This window comes from Fistularia commersonii, chromosome 28 (genome assembly GCF_037954325.1).
Source record: "Fistularia commersonii isolate RoL2024-O1a breed Wild chromosome 28, RoL_Fcom_v1.0, whole genome shotgun sequence".
In the NCBI taxonomy this organism is placed as follows: domain Eukaryota; kingdom Metazoa; phylum Chordata; class Actinopteri; order Syngnathiformes; family Fistulariidae; genus Fistularia; species Fistularia commersonii.
This window is the reverse complement of record NC_141311.1, coordinates 12,805,873-12,833,676: the sequence shown is the minus strand read 5'-3', so window position 1 is coordinate 12,833,676 and position 27,804 is coordinate 12,805,873. Positions and strand designations below refer to the sequence as shown.

The window sequence follows — 27,804 nt, the reverse complement described above, 5'->3', positions numbered from 1 at the left end:
CAATTATTTGAATCCAGGCATAGAAGTAACAGTAAAGGTTTCCCTTTAATCAAAGACTCATGACCCTCAAACATTTGGACACAATAAAATGTGAGGAATATCTCTAAAAACATAAAAACATGTCTTTAAATTGATTCGACTTCAGGCAAAAATTAGATATCCACGCCCACTAAATTTGCAACATGTTTACAAGAACAGCGGCACACTTTCCTCCTTGATATAAACAGGTAATTCTGCTACTTACCGTTCCAGTAAATACATTCTAGACAAATGGTTACAGAGCCATAGCAAAGCACTGGAGAGAACCTGCAGGAAGAAAATCATGACTGCAGATCAATGGAGATAACAGCTAACTATTCCACAAAATGTGGTATCCAACCTACGGTGATCTAATCTCAACTAAAATAAAACAAATTGCTAAATGTTTTTTTATTTGAGCAATATAATGGCAGGCTAGACATTGAGTTGGTCAGCAGTAATGAATTCCAAAATGGTTTCATGGCTCAGCAAGAATGCTCAGGAAGACAAAACTAACTAACAATATTCCCCTTCATTTTCCTGTGCATTTTATTCCTGACGGAATCTATGACCTTGTAAGAAAAAGTACACATGAGACAGATTTATAGTAATGATTATATAGAATATCAGATTTAAAGAAAATTCCCTCCATGAACATATAAGGAGCCCAACTAGATGGTTGAATATAATGGTGCTGTGATATGCAATACATCTGTTGTTGGTAAAACAACTGACAAAATCTGTAATAAACGTGCCAAATGCTAACATCCCCCTCCTATGTCCAGCTGCAGCATATTGGTGAGTCCAGACCTCTGTGCTAAGATGGAAGATGCACCAGTGACTCTGGAGGACCCAAATAGCCTGAACAACTGCAGCAAGCAGGTGTTTCCTCTCTTCCTAAGCAGCAATGAACTCTGTAAAGATAAATGAATGTACAACTACTTATCCTTATTTTCATTTTACCATGAGAATCAGGCAATTTAGTTTTGGGCGTTACTTGGAATTATTCACACAGATTGTGTTTTATGATGAAATTTGGGGTCATTAATTCATGTAATGTGACAATTGTCTTCCTACATTAATGTACAATTCATCTGCATTCTTCTGTAATGCGCAATGCATTGCTGTAAATATTTGAAATTCAGAATCGAAAGCATTATTAATAATATATATATATATATATATATATATATATATGTATATGTATACAGTATATGTTGGCTATCCCTGCAAGTGGGATGTGAGTTAGAGGAGACGGAGAAATTCTGGGATGAGTTAGATGAAGTTATGCAGAATATCCCCAGAGATGAGAGAGTGGTAATTGGTGCAGACTTCAATGGTTATGTTGGTGCAGGCAATCGAGAGGATGAAGAGGTGATGAGCAGATTTGGTATACAGGATAGGAACACAGGGGGACAGATGGTGGTAGATTTTGCATGGAATACATGGATGGAAATGGTTGTAGTGAACACTTTTTTTCCAGAAAAGACAGGAACATAGGGTAACTTATAAGAGCAGAGGTAGGAGCACGCAGGTAGACTACATCTTGTGTAGATGAGGTAACCTGAAAGAGATCAGTGACTGCAAAGTAGTGGTAGGTGAGAGTGTAGCCAGACAGGCTCAGAAAGAAAGGCTCAGGGTGGTCAGGAAGATATTTCAGATCACTGGACAACTACAGCTAATGTGATCAGGAAGACAGGTAGGAGAGTACTTGATGTATCATCTGGAAGGAGAGTAGATAAGGAGACTTGGTGGTGGGATGAGAAAGTGCAAGAGTATTTAAGAGAAAGCAGTTAGCAAAGACGAAGTGGGATACTGAGGGGACTGAAGAGAACATACCAGAGTACAGGGAGATACAGCGTATGGAAAATATGGAGGTAGCAAAGGCAAAACGAAGGGCATACAATGACTTGTATGCTCGGTTGGACAGAAAGGAGGGAGAGAATGATCTACACGGGGTTTGCAAAACAGAGATAGAGATGGAAAGGATGTGCAGCAGGTCTGTGTGATTAAGGATAGAGATGGGGATATATTGACAGATGCTAGAAGAGTGATGGCAAGATGGAAAGAGTACTTTGAAGAGCTGATGAATGAGGAAAATGAAAGAGGCAAGGGTAGAAGAGGTGGCTATTGTCAACCACAAAGTAGCAGAGATTAGTAAAAGTGAAGTGAGGAAGGCATTGAAGAGGATGAAGAGTTGAAAGGTAGTTGGTCCTACCTGTGGAGGTGTGGAAATGTCTAGAAGAGGTAGCAGTAGAGTGTCTGACAAGATTATTCAACAGGACCTTAGAGAGTGAGAAGATGCCTGAGGAATGGAGACGAAGTGTGATAGTGCCCATTTTTAATAGTAAAGGGGATGTGTAGAATTGCAGCAACTATAAAGGGATAAAGTTGATGAGCCATACAATTATGCTAGAGGAAAGAGTAGTGGAAACTCGACTGAGAGCAGAAGTCAGCATTTGTGAACAGCAGTATAGCTTCATGCCGAGAAAGAGTACTACGGATGCAGTGTTTGCTTTGAGAATGCTAATAGGGTAGTACGGAGAAGGTTAGAAGGAGCTGCACCGCGTTTTTGTAGACCTAGACAGGGTGCCAAGAGAGGAACTCTGGTATTGTATGAGGAAGTCTGGAGTGGCAGAGAAGTATGCTAGACCGGTACAGGACATGTATACTGTGAGACAGTGGTTAGGTGTGTTGTCAGGGTAACAGAGAAGTTCAAGGTGGAGGTGGGACCCCATCAGGGATCAGCTCTGTGCCCCTTCTTGTATGCAGTGGTGATGGACAGGCTGACAGATGAGGTTAGACAAGAATCTCCAAAAATAAATATTAATATTAATATCACTAGAGAGACAGAAGACAGAAGATAGCAAGTCAACCATGAATAAATAGACAGCAGCAGCAGCAACAACAGCAACAACACCAACAATATCAGGGATAGTAGTGGACAACATAAAGGAATGGTGAGGGTGAAAAATACACAACCAAAACTAAACAACAATTTAAATAGAGTGACAATAGCAGTGAATAAAATTAATAAACAAAAATAGGCAGGGTGTGTGTGGGCTGGGACAAACAAGGATAAGAAAGACAGCAGAGTGAGGACATGACATGTGAATGGGTGAGGTAGTGAGATTGTGGAAGCAGCACAGGTGCACTCAGGCCGGTCAGAGTTGTGTGCCATCCAGACTGCTGTTGTACATACTGATGGCTGTGGGCACAGAGGAGTGTCTGAAGTGTTTGGTTCTGCACCGCGGTGGGATGAACCGTTGGCTGGAGGAGCTCCACATCAGCCACAGCTCGTCGTGGAGGGGGTGGGAAGGATTGTCCAGGATAGCTCCCAGTTTGTCCTTTACCCTCCCCACTGCCACCAATTGAAGTTGATCCAACTGCCAAGTGGGCTTTCCTCACTATCTTATTGAGCCTATTGACCTCACCAGACCTGGCACTGCACCACCAGCACACTTTGCTGAAGAAGAGTGCGCTGGCTACCATAGACTGGTAGAAAGTCTTGAGGAGCCTGCTACAGACGCCAAACAACCTCAGTCTCCGCAGGAAGAAAATCCTGCTCTGACCCTTCCTGTAGAGTGCATCAGTGTGCGACCAGTCTAGTTTGATGTTGACGTGAGGGGTCCACAGAACCTCTTCACTCTGGATGGTGATTGATACCCGTCCCCTCCGATTCTTCCAGAGGTCCAAAACCACTTCTTGGTCTTGGAGATGTTGAGTAAGAGGTGGTGCTGGTTGCTCCCCAAACAAAAATCACAATCAGACTCCTTGTCATCATTGATGCATCCAACGATGGAAGAATCACTGGAGAACTTCTCGAGGAGGCAGGAACCGGAGTTGTACCAGACGCCAGAGGTGAAGAGGGTGAAGAGCAATGGAGACAGGACAGTACCTTGGGGTACTCCTGCGCAGCACCCCACAGCCTTGGAAACACAGCCATCCATCTTACCATACTGCAGCCTTCCTATGACGTAGTGCAGGATCCAGGCAGTGATGTCAGCGTGAAGTTGCATACTCAGCAGCTTGTGCTTCCTGCACTCTCAAGGTGGGATAGGGCCATATGAGTGAGAAAGATGATTGCATCCTCTACGCTCATGTGCTGCCTGTACGCAAACTGCAGAGGGTTCAGGGAAGCAGACAGCTGGTTTTTCAGGTGCTAGAGTATAAGCCTCTCGAACGACTTCATGACATGTGATATTAGTGCTACTGGCCTGTAGTCATTGAGAGTGCTTGGACGTCCCTTCTTGAGTACTGGGGGTACTGAATGCAGTGCATGCAGCAGAGGTCTGAGAAGGTGAAGAGGAGGGGCCCAGAGCTCATTTGGGTGTCAACCTATTGAAGAAAAGGTTTAGCTCTGCAGCAAAATCAGAGCCACCTTTGGCTCCGGGCGTGGTTTTCCCACAGCCTGTCATCTTCCTCACCTCCCTCCATAGCTCCCTGGTTTTAGTCTGCTCCATCTTGCCCTCAACTTTCTCCTTATAGTTGAGTTTTGCCTCCTTCAGTTTCCTCCTCAGCACCTTCTGGATGATTATATATGTGAATAAGAACAGTGTAATAGAACACTGGCATTTGAGTACATATTGATGTGCAAATCTTAAAGTGCAGGTGCAAGGATGGGTGCAATTTAAGTGGGCAGTAGATTTTACATGTGCAAGAAGAATGAGTGTCAGCTGTTTAAGAGTTTGATGGCAGTCGTGTAGAATAAGTCCTTATATTTTGTTGTCTTATATTTCACACTCCTGTACCACCGGCCAGGGAGTAGGAGTGTGAACAGTCCATGTTGGGGGTGGACATGGTCAGCCCTCTTGTGGGCTCGACGATGGTAGATGATCTGCGGAGAAGGCACTGAGGGTCTGGTGATCCTCTCTCCAGTCTTTACTTCTCGCTGCAAGTGTCTGCAGTCCAGAGCAGTGGTGCTGTCGTACCACACGGTGATGCAGCTGGTTAGGATGCTCTCAATGATACAGCTGTAGAAGTTGCTGAGGATCTTAGGCGACATGCCAAACCTCCTCAGACCCCTCAGAAAGTACAGTCACTGTTGATCCCTCTTGACCATCTGGGTGGTGTTGAGGGACCAGGTGAGGTCCTCGCTTATGTGAACGCCGAGGTATTTGCTCATTCTCTCAACCTCAAGACCTTGGACGTACAGTCGCTGATGAGGTCTCTCTCACACCAACTATGAAAGTAGTTGGTGTGAGAGAGGAAGATACAAGGAATAGAGTTAGATGGAGAAGGTTGATTTGCTGTGGTGACCACTGAAGGGAAAAACCGAAAGGAGAAGAAGATATATATACAAATGACAATTGCTATGAAGTCTTTTATGCATAGTATCTATTGACATTGAATTTGGTTTGTGGTTTAATTTATAAGTCCAAAAAGGTGAAAGGTCTCTCGTCTGACAGGGTCCAGATGGATAACTGGTGGTACAGCTACATCAGAAAAGCTTTATGACTGGGAAACTGGATCCGCAAATATTGTTTAATTCAGTGCAGTAAGTCCTGGACAGCGCTGACTCTGCTATTGAGAGGAGACATGGCAGTTCAGCTGGGTGCCATGGTGGCACAGTGGTTAAAGCTTTTGACCTCACAGCATGAGGGACCCTGGTTCAATTCTGAGTAGGGGACCTTGCTGTGTGGAGTTTGCATGTTCTCCCTGTGTCTGTGTGGGTTTCCTCCTACAGTCCAAAAACATGCAATTAGAATAAAATGGGAAAATTCCCCTGAATGAGTGAGTGAACGGTTGTTTGTCTATATATGTGGCCCTGGAATTGTCTGGCAACCAGCCCAGGGTGTACCCTATTCTCGCCTGATAACAGCTGGGAAAGGCTCCAGCATCCACCGTGACCCTGAATGCAACAGAAGAAGAATGGATGCCTGTTCAGCTTTGCTGTTTTTCTTGGTTCCTCTTAATGTTAATATTGTTGCAAAGATGCTGTTGGTGACTATTGATAAGTAGATAGTTGCATTGTTGGAACTTATTGATTTAATTTACAGACATGTACAGCGTGTCGAGCCTTTATTTTAAGGTTAACTCGGATATGTAGCTCATTATCAGTCTCTGGGGGGAAAATTACAGCATGATACAAATATGAAAACGGGAAATATTAAAACTATTTTTTTGATTTTTTTTTTCTTTTTCTTGTAATGGTTCTTCATTTATAACTTTCCAGTAACTTTCTGGGAAGCATAAAAGCATTTCCTTTGTTTTTTAATATTTTGCTTTTCATTAGTTTCTCTCATTTCAATTTCTGGCAAAGTTTGCCTTTCATTTTTTCATGATTTTTATTCATTCATTATCTGTACTGCTTATCCTGCAGTCAGGGTTATAGGGGGATGGAGCCCATCCCAGCTGACATTGGGTGAGAGGTAGAGTTAACACTGAATCCGTAGCCAGTCAATAACAGGGCCACAGAAGTCTGGGCAATTTAGAGTCTCCAGTTAACCTACTGCATGTTTTTGGACTGTAGGGGCAGGAGGACATCCACACCAACATGGGGAGAACATGCAAACTCCCATCAGACCGGCCCCCTGTCAGAATTAAACCAGGAATCTCCCTGCTATGAGGCAGAAGCGTTTACCACTCCACCAACTTGATTGTTTGTTTTTTTTTTAGTTTGTTTTTTTAAATCAATCTATGTATTTTTCTGTATTTAAAAAGCTCCACACCCATCCCCAAAGTAATGCCTTGATGTTTTTTTGCTTCCTCTGATGCCTCAATGGAGAGAAGAAGAATGTCGTCTATTGTCTAGTTACACTTACTTATTCATAAATGGTGTCTTAGCAGCCTCACACTGTGTTCTTACAATAGGTCTCAGGATTTGGTCAAGGCCCGTTTATGTTACTTGCTCTCAGTACTTAATTTCTTCCAGCTGGTGCACATGGGTGTTGTAAACTATAAAACCATGTGAGATTAAGACATTCAATTAACTCAAATTGGATTCAGATGAAAATCAACAAATTGCCCTTATAGTAGCATGAAAGAGTCTGAATGGAATCAGAACTTGTGTGGGGCATAATGGCAGAATTGTTTGACCAGTATGATGCAGGATGACAAGAATTTGATTTGTGACAGCAATGTTCTTATTTTATAGTTTTGTTTCCAAAATGTCATTTACATCAATGACAGGATGGTACCTTTGAAAGCAATGCAGTCTCAACAGCCATCTCTTCAAGACTCTGCATTCTTGAACATTTATTTGCAATACAATATTTATGCAGAGACACTATGTACACTATGTGAACCAATTAAACTAATCTGCTTTCTATGGGTTTGTTTCCATACAATTTGTAGCTACTTCTTACTTTAATAATACTAAGTATAGATTGATGTTAACTTCCAGCTTTTTTGAACTTAACATTTTCAGTAAGATGTTTTTTAACATTTGCGAATGTTTACGCCGTTACACATGACAAACAAAGCATTAAAACATCTTTCTAATCCACTGTAACATAATTCATCAATTTACTGTTATTTACTGAATTAATATGAATTTATAATCGTGACTTTAAATTATGAACTTTGTATCTGTATGGTTTGGGGGGGACTGCTATATCGGGTTGGCTTAATATGATTATTTTTTTAAATAATATACATGTATATATATATATATATATATATATATATATATATTTTTTTTTAATAGCTCTTCCTAATGGAACATTAATAAAATGATAATTTAGAAAAATGTATAAATATAAAACAACCAGGCTGTAAATGTATAGCTTGTATGCCTGAATCACTATGAGAGATGAATTGGCTTGTAATAGTAAAACTTTTACAACCCATAAAATGAGGTTGGAGCAGGTAAAAAAATCAAAAATGACAATAATGTAAAAAGAAAAGATTCTTCAAATTTTTATAAGAAATCATGAAAAATTTTCATGATTTTGAAGTTTTAAAAATATTAGATAAAAAAAAACGACAAATTATAAGTATGCTTTCTTTTGAAATTCCAGATTTGAAATAGTATTATTTTAGTTTATCAAAGTTTTTGCTTTGTGTATGGTTTGACTAATTCATTCTGCGTAAATGTGTGTCGTTTATGATTATTTATATGTGCAGTGTTTATTTATATGGGTTATTTAAAATGAAGTGAAAATCAAAAGAAGGTAATGCATACAGAAGGAAAGAATAAATGTGAACTATTTAGAAAGCAGCTTCTCCATAGATGGAGATTGGAATTACATGTGCTTAAAAAAGCATCCACAGGGCTGTTGCAGTAATTGAGAGGAGGGAGAGATATATCAGTGTCATCATAATTCAAAAGAGTATATCCTGTGGACTAAACCTGTCTTCCCAATATCTCTCTAATAAAATTCCTCACACATACCCCCAATCCACATAATATTCCACATTCTGGGTCATAAGGATGTTACAAGGATTCTTCTACATAAATGCCTCATAGTAGGCAGAAGTTTGTTTCAGCAATTCCCTAGGAAGTAACTTCACTCCTTGTAAGGAAGCAAATGACCCAGATGAAGACTATTCAGTAACTCTTTATGAGGAATCATATTCTTCTTGTTCGGATTATAGCGTTTATGTGGCACCTGCTGCCAACAGGAGCTTAGAAGTAAAAGTATATCATTACTTTGACAGATGCTGTCTGTTCACAGATATGAAAACACAACTCTGATGTTGTCATCAAAGGTTCTGTGAGTTTGAATTCTAAGTATTTTTATCACTACCTTTTTTCAACCTCCTCCTGAGCTTAAGCCCCTTTGGCATGATCATCCTTAGAGCATTGCCAGCTCTTCCCCAGTCGACTGGAGCTGTATGAGTCACTTGCAGATTTTTCTTTTGTAAACGGGCCTCTCTTAACAGGTGATAACAAGTCTGAGAAATGTGGTGTCTGAAGCAATAATTTGAATTATGTACTCCCTTTTAACACTCCGTGAGTTATAACAAGAGCCGACTGAGGAGGAGAATGATGAGCCGAATTGGTTCTCCATGTAACTCCTTAAAAGGAACAACAGAAGTGATGAAAAAGGTTAAGTCCTGGCTGTTTTTTCAGTACGTCTTACTTTTTTCTCCATTGATGCATATTAGGTGCTTCCCCTTCTCACATCATGACATGCATAGGCTTGAAAGTTGTCCAACTACCAAGTTTCAGGAGCTGCTGCAACTGTCAGGTTTAAATTTACAATAACTTGCACCTGGTTTGAAGTGCATGCATTTAGTTTTGAAAAAGCAGTAAATATTCACCTGCTGTACAAAAAATTGAAATTAATTCAGAAGGGAAATTTCATATATCATAGGTTTTTTTTTTATTACATATTGTGTAAAACCATGCATTATCATACTACTAAATAATGTTTACATTTACTTTCATATTTATAGAATGTTTTACTTGTAATAAAATATAACAAATTGTACATAGTTTTACATTATATAATTTCTACAAATATTGTATACACAAGTTTCATACAATGGATTAGGAAGTGCTTTTCCACTGAAACAATTCAGGTGTTGCTACAAGCACATTATTGAGATGCCTTTTAAAGCACTAAAAGCGCTTTGTGTATCTGTGTCTACGTGTTCACTGTCTATCTATTTAACATTGTCTCATTCTTTAAAACCTTCAACTAGCCTTTGGAAAAAATAACATGTTTTAAATTTAACTGGATCTACACAGAACATAAAATACTGAATCAAGTTTATTGGTCTGTATGAAGTTAGTTGGTGTCAGAGGATATACAGAGAATAGTGTTAGATGGAGGTTGGTTCACTGTGGTGATCCCTGAACGGAGGAGCTAAAAGGAAAAGAAGATTGCAGAAATTATTTGACTTTGTGAAAATACTGCAGGTTACTGAAGTATATGGAAATGATCTTGATCAACAAAAATATCAAGTGATTGCCTTTAACCATTGAATCATTTTCTTTTGATAATATTTGAGCAATTCATGTACTTACAGCTAGATGCATCACATCCGTTCTTTGAGTGAATATGTCCATTTAAAATAGGCCACGTCATTGACATCACTGTCATCAGAAAAGAGTTATGTCCACTTGCTGCAAAAGACTGGAATGGAAATTCAAAACAGGCATAAAATCGTACAATTCGATCTTATTCCAACAAAACTTTTGTACAATGTTGTCAGTTGTCTTTGTAAGAAAATTAACAGCAAGGCAAGGACTAATATTATTTTTGTGAATAGGTTAACCAGAGGGTCTGATAATTTTGTTTTGCAGTACAGATTTAGCAATTCAGAAAGCAGTTTCAAATTTAAGACGCCCTGTTTCAAATTTGAATATAAGGGTTTGCAATACATTACGACACTCTGTACTGCCGCTTTCATTAAATCAAGAGTGCAAAAAGATGTGCCTTAAAAACTATAATTAGCCTGCAGTCATTTCCAGCTTACTGCTGAAAATTGCTTGAACCTCTCTACTACAGTGGGATAGGGGTTAGATGCCTATCATTGTATTCAGCTGTGTGCATATTAATGCCCAGGTTTTACTAATGTGTCATCAGAGAGCCACACTAAAACCCATCTATGCACTTTGTGATATGCAAAGATACCACCTGGTGGCTGACTTATGGCAATGTGGCAATTGACGTTCTTTCACTTATTGGAAACGTCAAGGTAAATAAGCTAATACCTTACAGGTTTGGTCAACAAAATAAATTCCACAGGTGAAATTATCACAGACATCCGTCCAAAAAGGTTTATTTTGTAAAGAGGGCAGTTGAAGGAGATGAGAAAACATGGTGTGCTACTAAATGATATATTTAAATGTACATGACAGTCAAAGGGTATTACAGTTATCATTCTCACATTTCCACACATTTGTGTTCATTCCAAAATGATGTCCAAAATGTAAATGAATAAAAAGTTCGTATATCTCCAAAATAAAAATATGTATCAACCTAATAAACCCCTGGGATGTCTAAACAAAGACAGCTGCATGCATGATGTAGACTAAGGTTATTTCCATTAATTAAATAACTCTAAAAATCTGCAAGGGTGAACCACTTACATTAATTTTTGTGAAAATTTCGAGGTGAATTGTGCCCTTTTGTCCTTTTAAGTCACATTAACAGAAATTGCATGGTTTCAGTCTCTTATTCACTGTAATATCGGTCAATAGGAATAAAGGAAACTGCTATTAATGACAACTTGAGTGGTCTAAGCTGGCCATGACAAACAGCACATGAGTGTTGAAATGCCTCACAAAAATGATGGCAAAAAAAAAGTAATAAATTACATTTGCCAAAACCTAAAAAATACACTGCGTGGGAAGCTGGGTAATGGGGTTTGGATCAATGAAGGACTTAAACAACTGACTGGATGACAGATCAAATACAGTGTGAATGAAGCTCCTCTGGATATGTGGTCTCTAGAGGTACAGCTGTAGAGTGAGTAAAAAGGTCCCAAAGTAGAAACTGCAGTCTTAACATGTGCCATACTTTAAAATGTAGAGGAAAACACCCTTACACTCATCAATATGATGAGCAGAAAAGTCCCAAACCAAAGCTGTAAAGTCTTTATTTTTGCTATCGGGGAGAGGAAAAATACTTGAGAACAAAAATAAAACACAAAACAGGTCGGAGGGAGGAAACAAATCCATATATGACGCGGATTGCAGAGAAGATGAACTGCACATGTTGGGTGAGACACTCCGGCACAGGGGGTTATTTCCTGCAGCTAGACTTCTAATATCCAAAAGTACTGGTCTGAAGGACCATGTTGGTCAAGGGGTGTCCATGGGGATACCTACAGCAAAATGCCTCCAGAGCAGCATCTTTGCAGGCAGTTCAACAGTTACGCTATGTGCTTCCTGGGGTCTGGTTCTCTCCTCCCTCCGAATTACCTGTAAGGTCGAATTGAGGCCAGAAACACATTAACAGAAAATTTATCAAATATGCCTACAATCATGTAATACAGGTGGTCCTAACTTAACGACATACTCGGTTAATGATGACTCAGATGCAGAGACAGACAGGCTTTGCGATAATATTAAAATACGCACGGACTGCACTGGCAGCGGAGTTGTGAGTGAGTATATATTATACGCGTTTATCCACACTTATAATTGGCCTATATTCATGCAAATATAAACATTAAAGGAAAAAAGGAAACATAGCACGGTACAAATGGCCGATATGTATGCAAATACTGTACAGTAGAAACAGTGTTTCACTTAACGATGAATTCACTTAACGACAGACACGTTGGAATGTAACCCCGTCGTTCAGTAAGAACCACCTGTAAGTACAAAAAAAAAAGCTAAAAGCACTGACTCATAGCAGGAGCAGAGGCTGAAGTAGAGGCAGAGGTGTTGTCTTCCTCATCACTGTCATCCTCATTGGACTGTGGCACCTCAGTCTCTGGGATGGCTGTCGCAGGGGCCTCGGGCTCCTGCTCTTGCTCCACTCTGCTCTTCAAGGCTAAGATACGGTGATGTAACGCTGCAGCCAGCTGGCCTATGTCCTTTGAGCTACCCTGCAGGAAAGAGACAGAACCATGACAGCTTTGAATGTGGAACATCTGTTGAGAAAGTGTTGTTTCCTCAGTGGAATTAAAAAGTTTTTTTTTTTCAAATTTACTCAATTTTGTGCAAAACAAAAAAAGGTTACTGAAGTTCCTTAGAGATCAAAAAGTCCTCATGATTTGGAATTTTGAAACTTACAGTGATGAAAGAATTTATATTAAAATTAAAACTGGCTTCTTGCTGCAATTTTTCATTCGATGTTAAATAATGCAATTGTTTTTTCCAAATCATGACAACAACATTAATAAACCTTCTCAAAAAGAATGCTGAACTGACGGCTATACAACAAAATTAATACAGCCTATTGCTGGATGTTTTGAGTTGTCAGTCACATATTCTTACTGGTTCTAACTGAACGTCTACGTGTCAGAGATTTGCAGTACCTTCAATCTTGGACATATTGCTAGACATAATTTTAAGAGTATACTTAGTGACTTTGAGTAATGTGATAAGAATTAATAAGATAAGAAAAAATTTGTATAAATGTAATCAAAATAGCAAAACATTATGCATGTCTTCAGTGAACATTAGGCATTCATCCACGATTAAAAAACTATGCTGTTGCTGTGAGTGCTAGTAGAGTAGAAATTTATAATGCATACCGATATTAGGAAGACCTTTACTCCCTGGTCTTCTGTGTCCATGGCAGTGATTCGCACACTTTTCTCACTGGCCTTGTCCACCTGCATCTGGGGCCAAAGCTTAGTGTTGAGGATCAACCGGAGACTGCCTTGGGTCCTCATCACTGAAGAATTTTGAAAACAAAACCAAAAGCCTGACATCAACAGTCTTCTACAGCAAGGAATGATAACATTCATCCATATACAGCATATAAAGTACAGAGTCTAGTTTGCTGCATGAAAATAGAACTCCCTCTTGTGTTCAGTAACATACTCTTCATCAAAGGCAATTTTGCTTTGATATTTGGCAGGTATCTGTTCCTGTTTTTAGTTGCACCTGTGCTAAAATGGTACAGGTGTCGAAGTAATATCATAATAGGATAAAAAAATAAAAACTTATGAAGTGCAATTTTTATTGCAAGGAGTAATTTCAACTTTAAGTAGATGTATATGTAGCTCTCTAACTTCCTTCGTTTACAACAGATTGTGGAAAGATACCAGCATGGGCCTATTGGAATTGAGTGTTTTCAAATACTAAAACATACCACCCAATATTTTTGGCAAGCATTCAGGCTTTCTGTTCGCTGCACCCATGTGTGCTGCTTAATGCTAAACTTTTTGAGAAGTGATTCAGCTAACCGAATCACAAAATCAGCGTGGAGAAAATACATTGGACTGGCATGTTAAAAAAAGGGGGAGTCCTCTTGCCAATCATCTTCCATTTTATCATCACAAAGATATGAAATGTCCAATTGAAAATATCTAAATGAAAAAAAAAATACAATTTTTTTAGGAATAGATATACAGAACACCAAAGGTTGCAGGTGAAATGTAACTTGCCTGATAGATACTAATTGTTAGGCACACACATCCTTGGAGCAGTAGTAAATTGCCATAATTATGCAGATCGGACAACACGTGGGTTTTCAGGTTGAAGAATCTTATTCAAACAAATTGTAAAAGTAAAATTATAAAACAGCCATTGTAAGCTACAACAATTTGTTGTACAACTGAATTCATGATCATACCAATATTTCGTTTTATTTTTTCCTGCTTTTTTGCCATATGCTTCATTTTAGCATTCCAAAGTGACTTTCTTTTCTATCAAAAATAGATGCTCTGTATCCCAAAGCTGTTTTGAATAGCTATGCCCAAGAATCTGCTGCAGGTGTGTTTACCTAAGCGTGACTGTAGCGTGCCGTCATCTGTCGATGCCATGTCATTGAGCCTCAGTAATCCTCGACCTCTCTCAATCCAAGACTGAGCACTTTTCTCAAATACATAGAGTTTGCACTGCATCTGAAATTAAAGGTGATCACAAACAAGAATTGTGTTGCTTCCATAAAATGTATTCAGGCTGCAGGGGGAAAAAAAGCCAAGAATCTACCTGTAAAACATTGCTTTCTGATTCTTCGCCAGTTCTGACATCAACTTTCTCTAAGATGCACTTCTTGGCTGTGGCTTTGGTGTAAGCTGCTGCAGACTCTTCCAAAGACTCTGATGTACTGTTCACTAACAACATGAAACACAAAATAAGTACCTAGCATGTATTTAGGATTGAATGGTAGCGCATTTTTTAAACCTCATCACTGATTTATAAAACTCTTGACAAACACGATTTGTCAAGAGTTTTACTTGTAGAACTAAATGTAAAGGAAAAGAACAAATATCTAGCCAAATAACATATTACAGTACATCATACAATCAGTGATATTACCTTACTAAATAACTCCAGTTCTGTTACTGACTAAGGAGTTAAAAGTGGGTGATCAGGACTGCCCAGCTACAAACGAGGCACGACAAATACATGAAACAAGATGTAGAATCTCTTAAAAATATATTTCACTGTTGGTGAAAACGTTCTTTTTACCCAAATTTGAGCATTCTAATTGCAAATAAGATTCTGCAGCAACAACAAACTACAAACTTTTTAACCAAATACTGTGCTGAGTACACAAAAGAACAGATGCAGTCGAAACATTTGCTGTTCCTTTCACAGGCTACAGAAATCTAAAGCTCCTCCAAAACAGTTTTAAAACAATAACAGTTATTTTTAAAACATTTTTTAGGCAGTAAATAAGAAAATGACTTTTGGGGAAAAAAAGAGAACAGAAACAAAGACTTGAAATTTTGATCAGCTGGGAAAACTCTCCAGTGAGATGTAGATTATAGATAAGGCATATTCTTTCATATGAAAGATATTTTGATTCTTATAGTTTCCCATAAAAATTCAGTTGATCGGAGTTAGTTATATATCTCATTCAGTTTTATTTCACTGATGCATTTTTTCATAATGAATCCCACAAAACACTTTTTGGGTCACCATTTTGGTAAAATAGATACAAGAATATAATCATTTCTTTATCTTTAAAAATTATATCTGTTTATTGCCAACTCCTACATGAAAAAGCTGTTTAATGGCCACTTGTAACAACACATTTCTCCCCCCAGGAGGTAGTGATAAACACACATCCCTTTAGTGAGAACTGACTATAATCAACAGCAGAATGTTTTGCTTCCTAAGTGACTTGTCACATTATTATCCTCGAGGAAACTTTTTGGGGGAGTTATGTTGTTGGGGGCATTAGACCCTGGTAGGATCTGCCAAGGCAAAACTGCGCTCGTTGAGGGTTCAGACTAAGAACAATATACCACTAACACCAAGAGCCAACAGGAAACCTCACCAGATAAGAGACTTGGGCACCTTTTAGGAGGCAGGCCTGATAAGGGTGCTATGACTCTAGTACAGGGGCGGGCAAACTTCTTGACTCGCGGGCCGACACGGGTTCTAAAATTTGTCAGAGGGGCCGGGCCAGGAACAGATGGATGGGGTATTTGTGTGAACTAATATATACATGACATGGATAGGATACAATAGAAGTACATGTAAAATCCAACGAGTAAATTGATTTGAAGATTTTCGCCATTAAAAGTCTGGAGTCAGTTTTGTTGTGGTTATTCTCAGGATGGAGCCGAGGATGTGGGTCACTTCAATCAGATCTGTGACAGACTTTGCTAGTGTTTGTAGGTCAAACCAAACATTTATGTGCCGGATATTTACCAACATGGCTAATGGCTAATTTGAAGGCCAGCCTAAAACTTGCTTTGGTATTGACTCTTTACTTGAGGTTTATCTATAAAAAACATTTGGTGAGTCTATGAATTAGATGTCAATCTCTGAGCCTTAGCCGCCCGTTCTTAGGTTGACTGCTTACGAGCATAGTTAGCAAGCTTCGTGGCAAAGCAACGGCTGATATTGTATTCTTTGAAAACCGCAGCAGTTTCTTGGCCTATCAGGCATATCAGGCCGTTAATCGGACTTCAGTTAAACAATATTTTGTTGTTCAGTCCTTATTAAATACACTGCACCCACTGTTCACTTTCTGCTCCCTCGATCTGCTTATTTTTACAGAAGGATTCAAAGAATGACACACAACACTCCGGCAAATGTCTCTGGCAAAAGAATGCAAGCGCTTCAGAGAAAAGGTCAAATAAATTTAATTCTATAAAATCTCGTTTAGTGGCCCGCATTTAAAAGCCCAGGGGGCCATATAGGGCCCACGGGTCGTAGTTTGCCCATGCCTGGTCTAGTATATTGTGACCTGATCTTGCCTTTGCTTGTTCGGGCACAGAAAATGAAGCCATCACTCTGTGTGTTCACCAACTACAGGGAGACAACATTGTCAGAAGCTGTGTATTTTAGGCAGTAGACACAGCTGGAGACCTGAAAGTGCTGGCCTCTGGTATGGCAAATTGGTTCTTAGAACTCAGAAAGATATCACTCAGGTTGGGAAGAAGTAAGGTTGTAAAGTAATATACAGTAAAGGAAGAAATCTTTTGAGGTCAACTTGGGATAGTGTCAAGTGGTGGAAAGAGAGCTCCTGCCTGAACTAGAATGGCATGCCCTCTGTGGTGACTTCATCCTGAAGCATGTGTGTGTAGGGGGGGGGTATATTGTGTTTGACCTGGGATTGTGAATGGGGACAGGAATGGCTAGATTAACCTGCTCATTCCAATGGCCCTAAAATTCCATCCCAGGTGGGGAGTTGAACAATGACGATGATGAAATTTCGGAAAAGTCTGGGTCAATATGGAACTCAGTTCAAAAACACATGGTAACAACTTTCTACTACACTGAATATTGTGTTTTTGGAAGGAAGCCCAACAAACCTGAAACTTTATTATAATTAAACCTAATCATATTGTTACCTTTAGCCTGAGACTTTTGTTTGAGCATGGTATTACTCTCTTCATCACTTTTTCACTTTGTCCTTTGAACCCTTCTGTAAAAATGAGTGAATCACGGAAAAGAGAAGTGGGCAGTGAGTTCCAAGTGTTTTAATAAAATGTTTTTTCACTTTTTCAGTGAAGTTCCATCAATTGATGTATGCCTGATATGCCAAGAAACCGTTGAGGTTTTCAAAGAATACAGTATCAGCCATCATTTTGCCACAAAGCATGCTAACTATGCTTGTGAGCAGTCAAAGCAAGAATACGCAGCCACAGCACAGAAGTTAAAAGCTAATTTACAAACTCTGCTGAAATTTTTTTCTTTCACAAACCACAATTCAAGAGTAGAGTATCAATGTAACTGTTGGGGTATTGACCAAATCGCAACACCATTATTCCACACCGACAGAGAGAACTCAAAGACTTTACTGAGGTTCATGGCAGCAGGTGAGCAGTTTGTAAAAGAAGAAAGCAAATGAAGCGGGGGAATCGGAGATAGGCAAGGTCGGTACCGGGAATACGGACAAGAAAGTGCAGGGCTAGCGAAGCCCAGTGAGGGGGTATGAAGACATGCGCGGGGGCTTGCAAAGCCCAGCAAGGGGGCATGGAGATCCCTAAGTCTAGCAGGAGAGCACCTGGATCCTGAAGCCCAGCAGAGACAGACAGGGTCAACATGTTAACAAGGCAACGTGTTAACCCGGAAGGGGAAAGAAGGCAACTTGGCAACTATTTGGACTGGAAGCAAAGCTTTTAGGTCTGCACTTCCATGGGCGGCAGCTCTGCGTCTTGGTGGACCAAAGCACACTGAGAATCTTGACAACAAAGTCAAGTTTTATGCTGGCATTCAAATAAGTGATTAGCAATGTTTCCAAACCTCTGGAGGACGGCACATAAAATCTTGACATTGTTTGGCTTCACCTACATATGTGAGCAGACATTCAGAATCATGGACATCAATAAAGCCCGTCACAGATCCAAGTTGACTAACCAACACCTTCGGATCCATTTTGACTATGGCCCAAACGAAACAAACTCCAGACTTTGACGCACTGGCAAAAAAACAGTGTTAAGAAATCAACACATTTGAAAAACAACTTTTGTAAAATGAGCCTTGCATATTCATGCTTTTCTTGTTCTTTTTCTTTCTGCTTTTCCCTTCAGGGGTCGCCACAGCGAATCAACCCTCTCCATCTAACTCTATTATCTGTATCCTTCTCACACCGACTAACTTCATATCTCTCTTACTACGTCCATAAATCTTCTCTTTGGTCTTCCTTGAGACCTCCTGCCTGGCAGCTCCAATTCCAGCATTCGCTTATCAATATATTCATGCTTTGCTAAAAAGCCAAATCCTTTCATGTGACGGCTTTTATATGTACCTTGTATTCTATCAGTGATTTATATTAGTTCACACAAGCACTCCATCCATCAGTTTCTGGCCCGGCCCCTCTATCAACTTTCAGAACCCATTGTGCCCGCAAGTTTGACCACCCCTGTTCGAGCCCTTCTTACAGGCCAACAAGGCCTTTTCTAGTCTATAGGTCACAACTTATTTAAATGTTGACTTTAAAGATAAATAGTTTTTCTCGTGTGAGAACCATCTGTCAGTGATCATTTCACCATTACATTTTAAACAGTTACATTCTCCCAAGTCTCATGTAGCCAGAAATATTTTTATGTCTCCAATAATCCATTCATATGTCCTCAAATGCATTTTTAGTCAAGGCAAAAGATAAACATTTCTCCATTCAGGTTGAAATTTTACCCTTCTCTGGGGTGTTTTCCTGCGATGACTGCTCAGAGATAGGAGCAGCTGAAACCTCTTTATTTTCCTCTTTCAAAGACTCGCCTTTGGGAGGACTCTGAAAAGAAAACATAGCAGATGACTAGAAGTTTTTCAAAGCTCAATTATTATCTTTCGACATGGAAGAAAGACGACTATTCAACAAGTTATAAACACTCACCAAAACCCGTTCAGACATGTTCTGCCCAAAGACAAATTTTGTCCCACTGTCTGCACTGTTTGTAGCATTTTTTGAACTGAAAAAGGTAAGAAAGGATAGAATATTTGTATCACTAATTTGTTGATGGAAGCTACTTATGGACAAAATCAATCATTAAAAGTACCTTGGGGGAGAAATGTACTGTAAGAAGTAATTAGTGCCTTCTGATTGAGAGTCCAGTGACACACTGTCCTTAGCCTTTTCTTCTGTACTGTTCTCGTCCAACTGGAGAGAAACACACCATTTATGTTGAATGTGATTTGTATTCTATGTGTACTTAGGACCTGAAATAAACATTTTAACAAAAAACCCTGACTACAATGCAGCGCAACTGGTGAGTGAGTAAGTAAAGTGCATTTGGAAATAAGTTTAATTATTTTGAATGTCTTCAAACAAAAATTGACAAAACGAAATGAGATACCTAATACAATAAAGAATACACAAGTTTGAATAGGCACATAAATGGCGTCCTTTGTAAATTTTTTGTCTGATTATTAACAAATTTGTGTTAAAAAAAAAAAAAAAACTACCTTTGCTCTGTCTTTGATATTCTGACCAAATACAAACGATATTGCTACATCTGTTTCCTTGTTATCTCGTCCGCTTCCATCTTTGTTACCATTTCCACCATCTTCCTCATTTTCATTTATCTGGAAGGGGGACAAAAAAAAAAATGAACAAGTTTATCACTTCTGCATTCACAATTTTTTATTTGACCTATCCTGCTGGTTCTCATACTGTAAAAATAATTAAGTACAACAAAATACAGACTTCATTGCCAGGCAGGCAGGCTATCAAACAAAAATCTGTTGCTTTGTTGTTGGATATGTACAGGCTAAAGCGGTTTCCCAAATCAGAGACTGGGAAAATTTGACTTAACACATTGTTACCTCAAGATGCTAAAAGATTAGTTTAGCATTAGAAAAAATGAACTGGTAAAATAATAAATGGAAACTGTGGTCAAATAATTTCAGCCATCTGTGGAGCAAAGGAGAATGATTTTTGTGCCTAAAGAGAGAGAACATAACATACTGGGCCCAATAGAGAATACATGCTATTTGATCTGTTAATTCAAGGTTTGGATTTTCATTGACTAGCCCTGATTTTCCTATCTAGGCACCATCTATTACAAAGTGATACTATTTGTGAACAGTTAAACTCTGGATGACAATCACCCGACCTTAGTGAACAAACTAATGAAGTATTATAAGAGGATACGAAACGAACATATTTGCCAAAATTTAATGAAGGAGACATTCAGAAATTCACATAGCAAGGCAATCAAAGTACCACACAGCAAGACTTTTCTGCATAGCTCAGGCATTTAAACCCCTAAAACACCGGTTATATATTGCCCCTCTGGGCTGTAAAGTATGTGTCAACTGATGATGGAAGAACCTGCTGCTGCTTAGCTTTCTCACCAGTGACTTTGTCAGGGAAGCTGAGTGCTCTGTGTTGTTCAGGAAGAGAGACTGTGTCACAGGCGCCCCATCAGACTTTTTCACACCATTGGTTCCACAACTGGAATCTAAATGAACACATGATGTAATGAATGGAAAACAATTTAACAACTGGTCAACTAGTATTAAGAGTTACGCTTACTGGATTCTATGTGAGATTTTGAGGGTGGTGCCTGAAGAACTGCGGGGCGGAGAACACTGCGATGCTGCTCCTTGGGTTTTTGGCTTGGGACACCTGTAGGAGGCAGCTTATAAGTTGGTTTTATTTGTTGTCTCACACTGTTTTTTTTATTGGGACAATGATTAAAATATTTACAGCCCCAAACATACTGAGTTAGAGGGTAAAAGCCAAGCTGAGAGTGTTTTTTATTTGTTTGTTATTCTGATTCAATTAACTGAAAGAAAACATTGCTATATAAGCAACATCAAACACTTACCTGAGCTTGGTGCCTGCCCGTGTATAAGAGTTGGTGGTTTTAAACGGAATGCCACAGGCTTCTCCTCTGGAGACATACAAAAAATATTCAAATGCAGACATGAATATACTAATCTCCCATAGAAACTTGATATTGGCTCCTTTCAAGATTGACTGCGCACAAGTAAATCTACCACTATGAATAAGGTCATCAAAATGAGAAAGTGGAATAAGATAACACTTTAAGCTTGACTGAAATGACAGCTTTATTGACACACAAATAAAAGCAAATTCTAAGACTGAGCTGAGGGATTAAATTAACATTATGCTGAAATTAAAACCAAACTGGAATGACGGTGAAAACTTTGAAGACGCTAATGAAGCTTTAAGAGCATACATGAAGAAGCAATCTCGGAAAAATCACAATGAAGCACTTAAAAAATGTGAAAACCTAGAAAACTGACAGACATAATTATTTTAAAAATCATGGTCTAATTGGGGCATAATTGGGGCATAATTAAAAAGAGAGAAGTGGCATCGTGAGAAAATCTGTTTTACTGGAGAAATTACCAGATGCGGAAAAAGGAAGTTAATTTGTTATTAAAAGAGAATTAAGGAGACACTCTAGATTCTGAACTTCATTTGCTAGATAACTGTAAAACCCCTTGAATTGTTTACAATAGTCAAAAGATGAGATAAATGTCACCAACCGGAAACAGATCTTGGCCAAGATGAAAATGTGATTTGACCATTCTCAAGGCTCATCTACATTTCTTTTAATGTCACAGTCCAGCAACAACTTTGTGATATTACTTAATCGAATCACATCATTTCACCCATCTCACCTCAAAATCTGGCCTTAAATTTAGGGCCCACTGTAGTGTTCCATTGAATGACCATGACACACAGAATACCCCTTTGAAAATTATCACAATTTTCAAGTAACCTTGTTTAAGTTAAATACTTGTGGTGCACAAAAGGAAATTAAAGTAAATACATAGCACTCCCATGATTTATCCACAAATAGGAGCTTAACTGCAAGACTGGTATACCATTGCATGAATTTATAATCCTTTTCTTTGGTTAGTGTAAAACATCAGAATAGGAAACTTTAACATATGAAAGTTATGAATGTAAAGACTGGTGGTTAGTTGGTTTGAGAAAAGACAACAGGATTAGATTGATACAGGTGACTCGATGTAGTCACCCATGAAGGGGACCCCCTTTCCGTTTTTGATTAACAAAAAAGTGAGATGCAGATAAAGCCATTAGACGTCTTTGAAGTCTCTATATGGGTTTCTAGAAGATAAGTGGTAGCAAGTAACATTCTTGCTGACCTTACTCAAGGATGAGAAAAAAGTAAATAACCAGGTGGATTCAACTTGTTAAATTACTTTTTTAGAAACAAGTCATTATCTGTGCCTGCAAAACTGAAGAAAACATTTTATTTCTTTAAATTTGCCTTTATTATTGTGTTTGATGGTTTATGTCATTTCTCTGAAATGTGGCGACCTATGCATGTAAATGCTGCCAATGACACCACATTTTGTTTTCCACGCATAATCCATTCATCAACTATTTGATTTTTTTCCAATAGATGTTATCTAGTTGATAGTTGTTTCTTTTAAATAATTTAATATGTTTGCTGCAGAATACAAGAATATTAAACAAACCATATGAGTGAATGTGTTTATCTAATTCTTTTGTAACTATTGAAATGTATATTATCAGATTTCCCACATTTTCCTATCAATAATCTGTTGATGATCTAACCACTCACTTGAAAACAGCACTTGTCATTTAAAATCTTTAGTCATCAACATCTACATAAAACATTCTACTTTTGTTGTAGGAGTGCTACCAAATGGACTGTTTATTTTGGAATCTAATCTTTGCCCTTATCACTTGAATTCTCAGATCAGTATTTCCTCTTTCTATAATTATTACCAGTCTTATAGAGCACATATATATGGGCCAAGCAGCTATAAAAACAACTACAAAATCAACATAAAGGAAGTACAAGAAGCCTTAATTTCGCAGATTTTTTTTGCAACTATTGATGTTGGTGCAAAAATACAGTCTACAACATAACCCAGAGCTTTTCTTTAACTACCTTCAGTTCATTTAGTCCATTAGTTAAGTAAAGAAATTGATGTGTCACTTTTGAGTTTGACATTCTTCGTGCAGTGGGCCTTAAAGTGAAAAGAAACCAAGGGTAGTCTTGATAACTCACCTGGCTCAGAGTCAGAGTTACCAGTTGGGGACTGGCAGAAACTTGAAGGCATGAATACATTGTTCTTAGGAACTGGAAATACAAAGACAGGGATGCACTGAGCATACCAAACTGACTTGTACACCAAAAACAAAAAGGCTTTGCTTAGTTACCACATGATCTTACCAGAATGAGGGGGTGGAAATGACGAGGTCCTGTCCCTTTTCACCGGGGGGCAATAACTTCCCTCATCTTTATCTGAATCTAAAAAGCATTAAGAATCAATTCTAAACATTTAAAAGTGTCTCAATAATTAAAACAATAACAGAGTAAGTAATAGTTTGGAATTTGCCTTTACCTTCTCCATCCTCTGCACTTGAGCCCTCTGCAGAACGCTGCAAGAGCACAGTGCATGTTACCTCTCATTAATCCCAGCAAAGTTATAGAGATAAAAAAGCAAAAATCTGTCTGAATAGAACTCCATGACAGAAGTCTTAAATGATTATTAGTATTATAGAGTTTGCAAAATGGTGACTATTAAGATTAGCCTAAAATACCTGAAAAACAAATGAAATCTTACCTTCTGTGTTTTATCTTTTTGGAAAACAAACACAGGAGGCGCTATGGCAGGCTTGTCTGTTACAAGAAAATGAAAGCTTGTTAACCAAACATTATTGAAAGCAGTTAAATATGTTTTGTATTTCTTGGTCTTGAAAAAAAAATACAACTGTAGCCTTCCCTTAACAGTGGCATGGAAATGCTTTCATTATTAATGACCACTACAAAATGAAGAGGAATAAAATCTTGTTGTAATGATCAAAATAACTGGATATTCACAAAACAAATTGAAATTCACAGACTGGTGGAGTCTAGTCTACTGAAATCTAACAGATTTCAATCATAATATATTTACCTAATGAATTTCCATGACATTTTAAACCATTTTAGATAAGTAGCTACAATCACAAAATAATTGATGAACAAAAAAGTAGGAAAAGATTGGCTTTAACTTATCATCACATACCAAATGACAAGGACATATGGCAAATATTACCTGATGATATTACGTGATTACGCATGACTTGCTCATAACACTGATGTTGCATACTTCATTTTTGCAGCTCCGTTTTCTATCTCCAAAGTTAATATTTTTCCTGTATTTTCACATGTTGCCTAAATAAAATTGCCTTTACTGAGTTGTTTGTGTTATACTTGGATTTATACTGTTCAGTATTCACAAAACAGTATTGGATAGAAAAGAAATAATTTCATTGTACAGGAAAACATGTTTCTTATTGTGCATATGAATGAAAAAACATTTTGAACCTTGAATCTTAAAGCCTCTTTACATAACTTTTTTAAAGCCTTCTAGCTTCATGTTACAGAGCTACTACTCTTTCTTTAAGTGAAGAGAACAATTGAAATAAGCGAAATGGCTTAGAACAATCCATATTATATTGAAATTAAAAGTCTTCAAAGGAATTGAAGTTTTCAGCTACTATTAATTGTCATATGAACCTGGTACAACAAAGCATTAGATTTTTAAAGAAGATATGTGGTACAGTTTACTGCAAAAATAAATTTCTAAAAATACTGGGTGTTCAGTATCAGGCAGTCAACAGAAAGTAAACAATTCAGTAAGAAATATCAGAGGATATAATGCTAAACATTTCACCTGCTACACAATTTAAAAAAATCCATTCAAAAAACAGCCATGCAAAACCATGTTTAAAAAAAAAAAAATTCACCATTACTACTAAAAATCAAATGAACTTAGTTGCCAACAGGTGAGTTGTTACTGTGGGCTTTCAATGCAAGCTCCAAATCATGGCCATCATCATGCAGTAATCATATCTCATCTTACTAGAAGTGAAATGATTCTTGGGAATGTTAAAAATAAAAAAAATTGAAGAGTGTTTCACATCAAAAAGGAAAAGTGAAACGTATTGGCCGATAGGGAAGGGGTGTGGGAGGCAGCTGTCAGTCAGTGGAGATGACAAGGGAAACAAAAATACAAGATCATCCACAATCAACTTTTTTTTGTTCTGCCATATTGTTCTACAATTTTGACCTACGTATTACTCTTCACAAACACTAGCAACATTGGAGGGGGTCAAGGGGACTGAGCTTTGTTCATGCGTGGCTATTGCAAGATTGCAACCCATCATTAACATGGCCTATTTAATAATGAATTTCCCAGGCCAAAGGAGACAGAATCTCTTCTTGAAGCATTTAAAAATTGCACTCCATGCAAATCCATAGAAAGGAAAATGTACATTAGTAATGGATGATGTATTTTTAATGGTATCCAGCCCTCATTAGTTGTAGAATATGAGGGATTAAGCAAAGTATGAAGTATTTGAGCTGTGATAAAAATTCCTATTTGATTGCTCAACAAAGGCTTATTTATTCCATGAACATGAAAACACAGAACAAAAAATGTAAAATGAATGATAGAGGTTTAAAATTGTAATAGAATATTTAAATGCAAAAGCCTTTAAAGATTCTATAACAATGAGACATTTGTATTGCATTTATTACAGCAAATTAACACTAAAAGTAGTTTTTTCACCCTTATATTAGAGTTTGCCTTAATATTAATTTTCCTGACAGTGCTACAGTGCATTTGGTAGCACTCCTACAACACAAATTGGAATCATGCTGTGATGCAAACTATGCCCTCACACCTTCGTTTATCAGCATGCAACTCCATAATCCATGACCTTAATGCAAAGATAAGAACCAACAATTAATTTTGTCAACCATTCCACTTCTACAATATATTCAATGTATCATCCTTCAAGAGGCTGTCAGCTCTCTGATGTGTAATCCTATACATTGGCAGACAAAGGTTTCTCTCAGTCTGGATAGGGCTTGTGCAGGTTAAGTACCTAATATTTTAATCCTTACCGATGTGAATAAATGTGGTACATAAATTTCTTCCTAATATTTATTACGACGTCTGGTAGAGGTTTTATGAGCGTTATTAAAACAACATATAGTTAGAACATGACGATGTAATGTGACCCATATTTAATACCTCAGCTGTGGGTTATTGGTAGTTAGCATTAGGCAAATTAAGCTTAAGAACATTTTAAAAACATCGAGTACATTGAATGGCAAAACAAAACACATTTATGTGATCGGGAGGTCTTTTCCGGTTAAGATTCCCACATGCTAGTATTTATAGACCCCATCCAGGAAGTAGTCGACGCCACCGGTTGTTGCTTGAACCAAGCGCAACGTAGCTTATTGGCTAGACATAGCATGTTAATGTTCTCTATCTCGCATGAGTCATCTCGCCAGACGAACGATGACAACAATACTCTACGCGACTAAAATAATAGTTAGGGTAAACACACGATGACAAGTATTCTGAGTGGAAAATCAATCACACCGGATTAATGAGAGACCAGACATTTCAAAACGTTGTCTTTGCTGTCGTTTTGCCATCTACGCGCCTAAATGAACATCTAACGATCACGAAACAGCGCTAGCTACACTGGGACAACTAGCGGGTCATTCTGTAACATTCTCTTATCAAATACTTTTATAGCATACATTATGTTTTCAGGTTAACTGTATCTGACATAATGCGAAAACGGCTTGATGGGGACTGGTTTGCGACCATAGTAACTCATCTATCCAGTCGTACAAGGAAAGCACACCAAAGAATAGCTGAATGCTAGCATTAAGGAGGAAAGAGAGCTAGTTGTAGGCTGCATTTGAGGGCGTTCCGATTATTCCAGTTATTACACATATCCCAACCGTTAGCAAAGTTAGCGTACAGGCTAACATTGGAGTATTTTAAATATCTCCAAGGTTTAATGCATTTGCACAATAAATCACCAAACGGTCAGGTAGTGTCGTCTGCCTTTTAAATGGCCACATAATGTAAAAGAAACGCTCATATCACCTAACCGCCTGTATTGTTTTACTGCCACTGCTACTTACTCACCTTCGTTTGCCAAGTCCGCCATTTTACTTCGACGCTCACACACCCACAACCCACCGCGCAGATAATACTAGTGGACAGGAAAATGTTTTCAGTGACAGAGAGCTTTGCCCCCATTTACCGTTGCGGGATGAGGTATTGCCTTCTCTGTCGGTGACTGTTACATATCTTTAATTTTCAACTGAAGCCAGGAATGGTTATCCAGGCCAGAGGCAAGAAAATATGCAAGAGCTGTTAGTTGTGAGCCATTATTCCTTAAAGCCATAACCAGGTTCAAACCGTCATCAGTATACAATTTTACCACATACTCTACTTCTATCGAGTTTACTTGAAACACAATGGAAAGTAATGCACAATTACATCTAGGCCCACAAGAGCACCAGCAAGAAGCA

General features: G+C 38.3%; 1 protein-coding gene across 3 annotated transcripts; it reads right to left on the bottom strand.

Annotated features, from left to right (window-relative positions):
- Positions 1-9,270: 9,270 nt before the first annotated feature.
- Positions 9,271-27,470, bottom strand: ranbp3b (RAN binding protein 3b). 3 transcript variants are annotated; one of them, XR_015108977.1, is made up of 19 exons: positions 27,416-27,470; positions 24,038-24,093; positions 23,816-23,852; positions 23,644-23,721; positions 23,479-23,550; positions 21,268-21,333; positions 20,973-21,065; positions 20,792-20,898; positions 19,901-20,020; positions 19,495-19,595; positions 19,332-19,407; positions 19,133-19,229; positions 14,525-14,649; positions 14,316-14,436; positions 13,120-13,262; positions 12,267-12,468; positions 11,744-11,836; positions 9,935-10,043; positions 9,271-9,773 (listed from the first exon to the last, which is right to left on the bottom strand). XR_015108977.1 is itself a non-coding variant. In XM_086176279.1 (17 exons), exons 1-17 carry the CDS (start codon positions 27,435-27,437, stop codon positions 11,793-11,795), a joined length of 1,560 nt encoding a protein of 519 aa, XP_086032405.1. In that variant the 5' UTR covers positions 27,438-27,470; the 3' UTR covers positions 10,671-11,792. The 3 variants fall into 3 exon arrangements, 2 of the variants coding, with proteins under 2 accessions (XP_086032405.1, XP_086032407.1); XM_086176279.1 differs by lacking the exons at positions 9,271-9,773; positions 9,935-10,043 and having other exon boundaries at positions 10,671-11,836; XM_086176281.1 differs by lacking the exons at positions 9,271-9,773; positions 9,935-10,043 and having other exon boundaries at positions 10,671-11,836; positions 23,644-23,715.
- Between the last annotated feature and the right edge of the window lie 334 nt (positions 27,471-27,804).

Coding starts and splice junctions, on each gene's coding strand:
- ranbp3b (XM_086176279.1), bottom strand. CDS start 27,437: ATGGCGGACTTGGCAAACGAAG. Junction 23,853..24,037: donor AAAAAGATAAAACACAGAAG/GTAAGATTTCAT, acceptor GTGCTCTTGCAG/CGTTCTGCAGAGGGCTCAAG. Junction 12,469..13,119: donor TAAAGGTCTTCCTAATATCG/GTATGCATTATA, acceptor TCTTTCCTGCAG/GGTAGCTCAAAGGACATAGG.